The 10,965-nt window shown below is 44.5% G+C and overlaps 3 protein-coding genes across 4 annotated transcripts; all 3 read left to right on the top strand.

The window, feature by feature from the left end:
* Positions 1-3,569: 3,569 nt before the first annotated feature.
* LOC106750602 (tRNA:m(4)X modification enzyme TRM13 homolog) lies at positions 3,570-6,410 on the top strand. Of its 2 annotated transcripts, none has more exons than XM_014631066.1 (6): positions 3,570-3,732; positions 3,953-4,137; positions 4,273-4,469; positions 5,133-5,318; positions 5,485-5,724; positions 5,803-6,410. In XM_014631066.1, the coding sequence occupies exons 2-6, from the start codon at positions 3,956-3,958 to the stop codon at positions 6,249-6,251; spliced, it is 1,254 nt and encodes a 417-aa protein (XP_014486552.1). In that variant the 5' UTR covers positions 3,570-3,732; positions 3,953-3,955; the 3' UTR covers positions 6,252-6,410. The 2 variants fall into 2 exon arrangements, with proteins under 2 accessions (XP_014486552.1, XP_014486542.1); XM_014631056.1 differs by having other exon boundaries at positions 3,571-3,732; positions 3,944-4,137.
* A 723-nt stretch (positions 6,411-7,133) lies between these two features.
* On the top strand, positions 7,134-8,484 carry LOC106751554. Its single transcript, XM_014632457.1, has 3 exons — positions 7,134-7,345; positions 7,682-7,914; positions 8,267-8,484. The coding sequence occupies exons 2-3, from the start codon at positions 7,722-7,724 to the stop codon at positions 8,464-8,466; spliced, it is 393 nt and encodes a 130-aa protein (XP_014487943.1). The 5' UTR covers positions 7,134-7,345; positions 7,682-7,721; the 3' UTR covers positions 8,467-8,484.
* Positions 8,485-8,809: 325 nt separating this feature from the next.
* On the top strand, positions 8,810-9,868 carry LOC106751556. Its single transcript, XM_014632458.1, has one exon. The coding sequence runs from the start codon at positions 8,835-8,837 to the stop codon at positions 9,012-9,014; it is 180 nt and encodes a 59-aa protein (XP_014487944.1). The 5' UTR covers positions 8,810-8,834; the 3' UTR covers positions 9,015-9,868.
* Positions 9,869-10,965: the final 1,097 nt, after the last annotated feature.

Here is a 10,965-nt window from a genome sequence, read left to right as displayed (position 1 = left end):
TGAGCCGCGCGGCGGACGGTATTTCGAAGCGTGTCGGACGTGTGCGTGTGTGTGTGCGTACGACTATGTGTGCGGGTGCGTGTGTGAGTGCAGTTTCTTGAAGTTTTGCGGCAATTAACAGTCGACGGCGAATAACAAACTGAATTTAATTAATTGCATAACTGCGAGCAGAAGCGGTCCCACCCCTCCCTCCTACTCTGCCGCCCGGCCACCCTCCCGCCCGTCCGCCTCTACCCTCCTCCCCACCCCACGGCACTTCTAATCGAAGCGGGTACATATTGTTGCACCCGTTGCGCGCTCTGCCCCTCATCAGCCCCACCGGCAATTAATTATAGCATTCCAGGTTAGCTCGGGAATTAATTACGTCCAGAAGTTGGACGCTGGCGAGGGATCGTTAGAAATCGTCCTTCGTTAGAGTTGGGGCGGGCATGGGTCCAGGTAATTATTGATAGTCCTCTCTCGTCGCCCCCTCCCCCCTCCCCCACTCCTCCGCCGGTTCTTCATCGTGCCGATAACGCGAGCGTCGAAAGGATGCGTGAGCTTTCGGCGGTCTCCTCGGACAAGAGAGGGAGGAAAACGATGACCGCGACGAGCACACGAATATCGACGTGATAATCGTCTCTCTCTCTCTCTCTCTCTCTCGCGGAAGTCGCGATACCTATGACACCGGAAAATTCCCTTTGACGGGTGCCTGCGTCCAGCTGAGAAAATAGCTCAGTGAGCCCTTCATAATTATTGCTCCTGATTGGTCTCTTGGACTTATCAAGAATGAAAAAACATTTTGTTCCGTCTGAGTAAATGTCAACAGTGATCGGTTATTTTTGGTCAATTCTGCTTGACGACAAATGCGACCGGTCAATTCCAATGGAATAATCAGCCGATTAAGTTAACGGGGAGTTATAAAACTGGCCTCAAGCGCTCACTGAGCTTCTTTCTCCGCTTGAACGCAGCCGTCGGCCACGAGGATCAAAACGCGCATCGCAAGTGAATCACGAGTGATCGCGGCGATACTTTTTAAATCTCCCTCTCCTTCCTTTATATATCCGCTTTTCATTTTTTTCTAATTTTTTTTCGCGAACGCAGAGCCGAGCGGCGCTTTCTGCGCGACGTCTCGGAACTCCGTCTCGACGATAACACTTGTTCATTCATTCCTTAATCCCTTCTGCTTGTTAACACAGCGCCGCGCCGGCGAGAGCCGCGCACCGGGGAAACAAAAAGGGGTCGTTAGCGCTCTCGCGGCCCGTTATACGCGCGCCGTAAATATATGGGCATACGCGTATCGCGCGTATGTAGCGAGTAGCAAGTATTTTGACGGCGTCACGTAACTAACTCGGCACACAGAGCGCGGAGTTCGCCGAATGCTCCGCCGACAATCGGAGCCCGCGGACCGGATAATTTCAGCGCGAATCGCGATAGGATCTTTTCCGGTCTTTTTCAGCCTCCGTGTTTTCACTGGTTAATTAACTTTCCGTTATCCCGCAATATCCAACGGATATCTTCCTAGCACTTGTCAATTTGTTCTTCACTGTTTTTTCTTACGCACTTTAGTGCCTGGTTTATTAGTGCCGAGTTTATCAGTGCCGATGAAAGAAAGATTGTTTCAGGAAGCAAAAGAAATTAATGGAAAAATCTGTATCTGTGAGATACTTCGCGACCATTCACGGGTGAAAGTGTTGCGACTAACGGGGGAGTTAATCCTTTAAGACCCGTACATCGATCCTTCCCCAATTGGAGTAAAATTTAGAATTTATAAGATCGTTTTAACCCTGCTGTTCTGTTCAGGTCAAGTAGATCCGTACGGAACAGTGAGGTTAAAGGATGTTCCTGTTAAAAAATTTTTGCCCAAATAAAATTAGCCGTCTAGAAGTGCGATTTTCTGATTGTAAATAATTATGTATATTGAGCGTTAAAGGTATAAAGGTGAAAAAATATTAAAATTGTTTTATTTGAAAAATATTTTTCTTCCGCTTATTTATAACACGGTTGTTGAAAAACATCGGTCAAAATTTCCGTAAACAGAATATATTTACGTTTCTTCGCAAATATCTTTACATAAATCTGATCTTCGGCGACTTTGTTCTTGTTGCATTTATTGAAATGCAATCCTACAGTTGGAAAGGTACAGGTTAGGACGGAGAATATAACTTTGTTTAGGATGCATTATTAATAATTTGAAAAAAGACTCAAAGTTCATTATCGTATAAACTGGACTTTAAAAGGTTAAAAACTATTCGGACAACAGCTTCTTCTCTCTCTCTTTCTCTCGTTCTCACTCTCTTTCTCTATCTCAAGAGACAACGATTGCTTCCCCATTGTCTGTTAACGCTTCGACGCAACATAAATTCAACAATAACGACGACGATGCGTAAGACTCGCTTGCATATCTCCGAATTTTTTTTTCCGAGCACCACGCGCGTGACAGATTAGCGAAGAACCGGAAGAACGAAACGGATGGGAAGAAAAAGGAGAAAAAAGAAAGGAACAGAGAAAAGTATCCTGAAAGAGAGTGTGTGAAAGAAAGAGACAGAGAGGCAGTCGAGAGAAACCGCGCGCGCGAGAGAGGAGATCCGGTTGACACCGGCGAGGCAATTATTATTGTGAGTGGTGTGGCGACGGGACACCGATGATATTTTATTTAAGAAACAATCGGGTAATAGCTCGCTTCAAGAGGATAGATAACGCCAGCGCGCGCGCGCGCGCGAACAGAGACCACTCGTGGAGGAAAAGTTGCAGCGAGACAGAGAAGGAGAGCCACGGGGAAAAGGGAATTACAGAGGAGCGCGAGGGGGAGTACAGGGTCCGCGGGGGTGGGTTGCGGGATCGAGGGAGCAGGGCAGCAGGGGCTGGTGACGCGGGGGAGGAAAGGAGAGCACGGTGAGGGACGGCGAGGGCGAAAGACGAGGGGAGGAGGTAAAAGGTGAACTTTGAGGCGGGCTAGTAGCGGGGTGGCTCTACATTAGCGAATTACACGCGCGCTCAGATCTCCCTCGGCGGTGAACAATAAATACAGGGTGATCCGGAAATATCGCCACTCGTCGTGAGAGAGCTCGAGGTAAGTTGCAAAAATTCTGGTGGATTGGCGCGAGAAGGAAAGATAGAGATAGATAGATAGATAGAGAGAGAGAGAGAGAGAGAGAGAGAAGAAATAGATAATTACAAATAGAATAGATAGATGATAGATGGGGAGGGGAGGAGAATTCGCGCGCGAAACTAGCCGAATTCGCGGCTTCACTCAACTCCTAGACACGCCCGGGGGGATCAATTTTGACCCCTTAAACTCTGTTTAAACATACCGTCCGGACCGAAAGGGCACGGCCGCTATTAAAGTACCCTTCACGGGAGATGACTCGCAATAATAACGATTTCTCTCAAGCGTGGCTAAATGACGGGCGTACATAAGTTTAATCAGAGATGCACGATTATTAAACTCACCCTCGTGGCCGAGATGGGGAAGCCGTGCGATCGCGATGATCGGTCCGAGAACGGAGGCGGTGTGCGATTTAAAAATCCATAAATGCGTAATGGCGCTCACACGTTCGCCTCGAAAGATTCACGGAGGCGGCATCTGCCGGCGGGGGACGACTCGAACGCGGAATGTATATACGCGGCTGACTTCGCACCGGTCCACTGACGGTCTCCCGATCTAGCTTGATCCGACCTAACGTAACCTCGAAGGGAAGTTGTACACCCGCAGGTGCGTTTACCTTGAGTGAAGTTCCGACCTTCTGACAGGTAAGAGCTCGAGTGAGTGATATCTAGCCAGGTCCATTCTTTTTCGCTGAACTAGCGTACGCTTGTAGCTTAAAAAGAGACGGATGTACAGTTAAGACTCGAGAGAAGAAAAAGGAGAGAAATAGTGCGAGCTAATGCAACCAGTTCAGCGAAAAAGAACAGACCTCGTGTAGTATCTCGATCTTCGGGATTGAAATGCGTCTTATCGAAGGAAGAACAGAGAATGAGCGAGAAGAGAATGGCAGATCATGATCACTGCATGCATTTCGTCGCACGGAAGAGACGGTATTGCCGTATGACGGTGCGAGCGGGCAAGCGATACTGCGGCGAACATCAACAGAACGTCAACGACCCTGACGTCGCGGAGAACGACAGGAGGGTGAAGTGTCCTTTGGATTCCACACAGTAAGTGTATTTGTAAATTCGTTGAGAGATAAAATAAGCTGGGCTGTGATTTATTTGATTCATCAACGGTCGGCGACACAATGGAACAGAGAGAACGAAATCTTTCCACGACTGGATCAACGTGTTCACTTCCAGCACATGCTACCAGTCGAGGCTGACGAAACACTTGACTGTGTGCAACGCTAAGCGCAGAATGGATGCACAGCCGACATTCATCGTCGAGAGGGTGAATCTGGACAAGGAGGACATGGTGGCGCCAACGCGCGTGCCATTATCGCGGCTCGACGAATTGGTCGTGGAGGCGGTGATAAAAAAGATCCATTTAGCCTATGGTGAATCTACCTCCAGTCCTTGGAAGAAAAAGGCCCAATATTCATTTTCACAGTTTCTCTGTAGAAGTTATAAAATTTATACATATTTCAGAGTATATATATGATATATATATATATATATATATATATATACAATATATACATTATGTTAATTAATATTCTATTGATATTTCAGTTGTTGAAGCATGAATTGTATAATTGGGAGAATATTTAAATTCGTAAATGTTTATAAATTCTAACCCTTTGTCCACAGTCTTGTTTTAAGACGTAAACAGTAATCAAATTGACCAACCATGGTCATTTATTAGAAGAATAATCGATCGTGGTTGGTCAATTTGTTTACTGCTTACATCTTAAAGCAAGATTGTGGACAAGGGGTAAGTCCCAATTTACAATAGTGTTTTAAGTCTTAAGACTCAAGAAACTGACCAATCGCAGTCGATTGTTCTCACATTCGTGATTGGTCAATTTCTTAAGGCTTAAAACACCTCTTGTAAATTGGGACTAAGACTTCCGAATGAAAACTAAAAATATAGACATTGGCCCTTTCTCCCAAGATTTCCCGGATTTATATCTGATTTATATAATCACAATATGACTACACAATTATTATAATGTAGCTATTATTTTTCTTTTTCTATTCTTACCTTTAATTTAATTTAGAGAAGCTGCCAGAGTTCACTCAAGCCATACTACAACACAATGTGCTGAAGGACAGATTAAATGATAAGACGTGCGGCAATCGCCTTAGGAAGCACTTGCTCCAAAATGCATCTCTGCTCGGACATTTGGAGCAAGCTGGTCTCGTGCAGGATGACACCTGTTTCATCGAATTCGGCGCGGGAAAAGGTATATTCCGATATATTTCATATTATAATTAATTGGGATGAATATATATTTATAATCTTTGGGGTCTTCGTGAAATTGATTTTCGCTCTCCCACATGACATATTTTTGTACACGAAATAACGATTCGAAGTTTCTCGCGCACTAAGCGAAGCCGTACTTCAAACAGCTCAATTAACATACTGGTTGGGCCAGATCATAAAGAGCAAATCGAACTCTTGCGTCTTACTAGTCGATCGTTCCAGTCACCGGCACAAGAACGACAATAAGCTGAAGAGAGAGGAGAGTCGCCTCGCGATAAATAGGGTGCGCGCGGACATCGCCGATTTGCAGTTGAATCAGATCACGGAGATCCAGCCCGTCAAACACAAAGTCGGGATAGCGAAGCATCTCTGTGGTACAGCCACAGGTATGTATCTCCATGATCTCCCGGATCCTCGTTCTTCATTGAGCTGCAGCTAACTACGTGATTTCGATTATTTTTTAGACCTGGCGATACGCTGTCTGGTGAAGTCGATGAGCATCGAGCCCCGTGTCGATGTTCGCGGCTTAGTCGTCGCGTTCTGCTGTCATCACAGGTGCGAATATTCGTCTTACGTAGGTCGAAAGTACCTGCAACAATGTGGCTTCACTGTAGACGAGTTCTCGATCCTATGCAGCATAGTCAGTTGGGCGACTTGCGGTTGTCGTTCGAACAGCGACGCTAAAAGGCAGCGCGACGAAGCGACCAGCCAACATCCTTGTGAAGAGGACGACATCGCACAGTCGCCAGAATTGAGTGATCGCGAGCTCGTCGGGCGTAAAGCGAAGACGCTCTTAAATTGGGGTCGCTTGGTCTTTCTGCAAAGTGTCGGATTTCAAGCTGAGTTATTTTATTACACGTCTACCGACGTCTCGTTAGAGAATATGTGCATTGTGGCTACACGAAAACAGTAGAGGGACAGTCATCTTAAAGTTCTCTAGGTCAGCTGCATTACTTGAAAATATAAAAAGATTATTTTCATAAGTATTTTTAATATTATGTATATGTGTGTGTTACACAGATTCACACAGATCATTAATGTCAACCGTGAGAAATATACTAGATTCACTTGGCAGTGACTTCTACAAAAATAACGAGATGGTTTAAAAGGCATTTTGCAGTTTAAGGTTTCTATTTTTTTTTTTTATTAATTCAACATATGACGAAATATAACGGTAAAAATATAATATGAATACCTTGAAAAAACTGGAGACTTCAACGTGCTTTTCAAACCGTCCGAATAACGTCATTTTTATCAAAGTTAGAGCTCGTTAAATTTTACTCGTTTCAGGTTACATTGAAAAGACGTCTGATCCGTTGTTGAGTAGTATTACTTGGCAAAGTAAGATATGTCCGACCCGTTGTTGAGTCGTACTACAACTTCAATTCTACGATTGTAGTAGATTGCCTACAGCAGTACTCGACACATACACTATATTCACAAGCTAGCCAGTAGGAATCTGTATTGTAAAAAATTCCTGAGCGCTATGTTTGGTTATGGCTTTTGTCCACAGGACGCGACAAGAAGCGACGCGGCAGCCAATCAACGTGCCGTTTTTCGACAAGAATTAGAAGTTTATTGGTGCGAACTTCCGCCGCGCGACAAATGTTGTTGCGTCTTGTGGGCAGCAGCTATATACAGGCAATAGATTTCCAACTTATCGGTTGGAAATTTGTTACCTTTAGTTCTCGTTGTGCATAGGCCTTAACTGCGCGCCGGTGCATAAAGTTCAGTCGAAGAGCGTCGACCGAGTCGCTGCGGTAGTACGCGAATTATGAAATCATTCTGCCCCCACCTGACGGCACGCCCCGCCCAATACGAGTGATCTAACGTCGATCAAACATTCCAACGGCACGAGTGCGGATGTGTGGTTGAACCTTACGCTTCCTTGGGCCCTCGCAGCGTTTTCGACGAGGCAGTGAGAGCGCATCGCTGCAATTCCACGATCGCGATTGACAATCGAGGAGCCGCGATACGCACACAACGAAGGGGACAAACACTGCGAAGGTACGTTGAGCTATTATATTATGCAAGCGCGAGTAAATTCCGTCAACTCGGCCGGGCGTCGCGCGCGCGTCTCGTGACCTATTTCAATCGCACCTGCGTGTACCGGACGCATTACGAACGCGTGTATCCGTGTGTAACGCGCGATAATGATAATTACGATCGCGTCGATTGTTGCTTAAACCCGCCAGTTGGCCTATGAATTATGCCGTGTGACGATGCGCCACGCCTGAAGCCGCGCGCGCGCGCGCGCTCATTCGTTCGTTCGTTCGTTATGATGCCGAATGACGTTCTCGTTTATTGTAGCACTGAATGGACTTCCTTATTTCTCCTTTTCAGAAGCGAGAGAAAGAGAGAGAGAGAGTGTTAACGTTGTGACATGTCTGACATTCTAGACGAGCGCGGACAATTCGCGAATAATCCGTACTTCAGGGGATACGAGTACGGCGATTACACACCGTTCTATGTCACGGTGGCCTTCTGTGCCGTCCTGGGTGGTGTCTTGTTCATCCTGAACATCGTGTTCTGCTGGTGCTCACGGCACCGGGAATACTGGCAGGATCGCAATACTGGTTAGTGTTTCAATAGCTTTTGAATTTTGGTTCATGCCTCATGGTTGAACAGACGCTCTGTTTTATAAGGTCGGTGTGTTCTGAATTGTACTGACAATACTAAAAATCTATAGTATATGTGAAATCAATAATAGATTATACTACTAACAGGCATAATACTAATGTCTGTTTTTACTACCTTGGTTTAAATCTAATCGGCAATTAACTTAACAGAATTGACCAATCGCATCGATCAGATTAGAACTAATTGACCAATGTGATTGGTCAGTACCATTGAGTTGATAATCGATTAAATTTTTGGTGTAGCGTATCTTGTTCTCTAATAAAGACTAATGATCTTATCGCGACTTAGGCAATAGGTGGATTCAGCCCATGTGGACTGTGTTACCACACAAAACACCTCCTCTTGATCTGAGCGAACTGGAGTCCCGAATCATCAAATATCCTCAAGTGAGGCACGAGATCGTCCAACAAGAAGACCCGGAGTTCCACGGCATCTCGCCGCATCCGCAAGAATACATGGAGATGCACAAACGCGAGAGTGACATTTGAGAGACAGCCGACGACCAGTTGTGGTATCAAGAAACGCTCGAGTGACACCCGTGCTTCAATAGTCCGTCCCAAACGGCGAATTTAATTGAGTACAATAGAGCCTAATTAACCTTTTACACTCAGCTGAACGCGTCAAGACTCTGGCATAAAGCCACTGAGTTCCTCATTACTGAGTTATCGTTTTAGTGGCTCTGTTAATATTAAGGATAATTTTATCCTTTCACGAGATAATTTTGTCAAGAGACATTAACGTCTCCCTTTCGAGTCGCTGTAGCAAGAGTGTAGTCACTCAGCAGATCATTTCGATAGTCGCACGTACAGTCGGATAAAGTGATTTTGTAGAGGAGGAAACTAATAATCTCGTTACAATGGGCTTACACGTTTTCTGGCCGGCGACTGCTTGCCTGACGCTGTTCGTGGTTTGCGTAATAATTCTGATGCTGAAGTACGGCGGGCGCGTTTGCAAGTTGCGACACGAGCCCCTACGATCCGACCAAGAATGGGAGGGCAAAGCCTACACCCGGAAGCTGTCCGTCTCCGTGGAGTGAGAGCCATGGACCGGCCACGAACTATCCCGAGAAGAAGATGCACCTAGTTCGTACAACGTGTCTTATCGAAAACAGAATAGCGCACGACCGGCAAAAAAACTGCCGATGCAGCTCTCACACGCAAGAGATCTTCCAAAATTTTTACAATTTTTACAACCTTAATCTTTCTCTGGGACACACACACACACACACGTGCAAGAATATACTCATGTTTCGTATACATTGTATAGACACAGTATTAGTCATGTAAGATAAATAAGATCTGACATTCCGTCCATTCATATATTTGTATTATGTTTTATGTTAACACAAAAAAAACGTATATATATACGTATAAACACAATTTCTTCGGAAATCAGTGTAATAATAATTGTTCGAAAAATGTTAACGAAATCAAAACTAATCGTTTGCGAGATACTTTTGAAGAGAAATCTCTTTATATATCCGTCCATTGTATGTATCTCGTTTTTATATATTATATTGTCTAATATATATATATATATTGTTCGAAAATATATTCGTGAGCGATAAACAGAGCACTTTTATAACTTTTGTACCGATACGTTTTTTTCAAATAAAGATCAAGTGTTATGATAAATAGAAAGGATCATCTTCCGTCTTCGAATAATTTTAGTGAAATTTGCCGATTCCGAGACAACGAATAATAAAGTTACCAAACGAAGTATCACACTTATGTTACGTATGTGTGTATGTATATATATATATATATATATAATATTTTACTTTTATTGACAACATTGGATTTTTGTTACATGTGTAATGTGGTTACACAATTACTTCAATAAGTAAGTAGATGCATTATACAATTCTTTAATAGTAGTTCGTAAAGAAAATCACTGACTTCATCGAGCTACGATACATCGAATCCAGGAACTGTCCTAAACTACGCGGTCCGAGCGACCGAATGTGCTTTATTAAAAGAGAGACCAGACCGCGCGGCGGCGACGACTCGAACGGACACCGACGATCGGCTCCCCGTTCGTCCGATTCGTCACCGACCGGCAATTCACGGTCAGTCCGTCGCAACAAATCGATGCCTCTCCGAAGAATGTACAATCGAGTTTGTTCGTGTTCCTCACGTGAACGAAATAACCGTGTATAACAAAGGAACCACGCGGCCCGACGACCATCGGGCGACGCACCGGCGAAAAATGGACGAAAAGAGGGAGGAGACCGATAATTTTCTCTAGGAGTTGCACTAACGAGATTTAAAAGCGTCAACAAGATCGACGATCGCAAAGAACTCAACAGTCCGTGATGTCACGCGTGGGAAGCGATTTCTCCCGCGCGCGCTCTAATTGTCTCAATTGTAACGAATAAAGTTCCGAACGATTCTCTTATTACAATATCTAGAGTATCTATTCGGGCTGTCCCGAAAGGTGTGCGCGCGGGCGGCGGAGGACGATCCCGGAGGAAACTCGGAGAGGGATCCTCTCCTCGCGAGACTTCTCGTTTAAGGTGAAAGTACCAATGCCTGTACACGTACCTAATTCGGGTCATTCTTATTGCTTTAGTCTTTAACCCGGAAACGGTCACCTTGTTTTCTTTTTACGTAAGTTATCACGAACACTTGATGTGTCTATTTCGTTTCTTAAATATTTTTTTCATTTCTCATTTTTTGTTCAAAAAGCAGCGAGTAAATCTACATTTATAATCCCCTAAATAATAATCATAGAGCAATCGATGATATGCTACATTTCGCTAACAATAGCGACTTTTAATCGGGGTCTAAATGATCCCAGGCGACTACTCTCGGATTAAGTGCGAATATTTCAATTTTCAGCATAGAATAATATACATATATCGAATTTATACGTTCTATGTTGAAAATTCAGATTTTCGCATTTAAAGAAAGAACGAAAAGAACGTTCAGAACTAGATACATTCGTCCAGGCATTGATACTTTTACCCTACTCGAAACAGGAATCGC

This window comes from Dinoponera quadriceps, unplaced genomic scaffold, assembly GCF_001313825.1.
Source record: "Dinoponera quadriceps isolate SergipeBrazil2010 unplaced genomic scaffold, ASM131382v1 scaffold46, whole genome shotgun sequence".
Lineage (NCBI taxonomy): Eukaryota > Metazoa > Arthropoda > Insecta > Hymenoptera > Formicidae > Dinoponera > Dinoponera quadriceps.
Note: the sequence above shows the minus strand (reverse complement) of the source record. Positions and strands in the feature narration are given on the sequence as shown.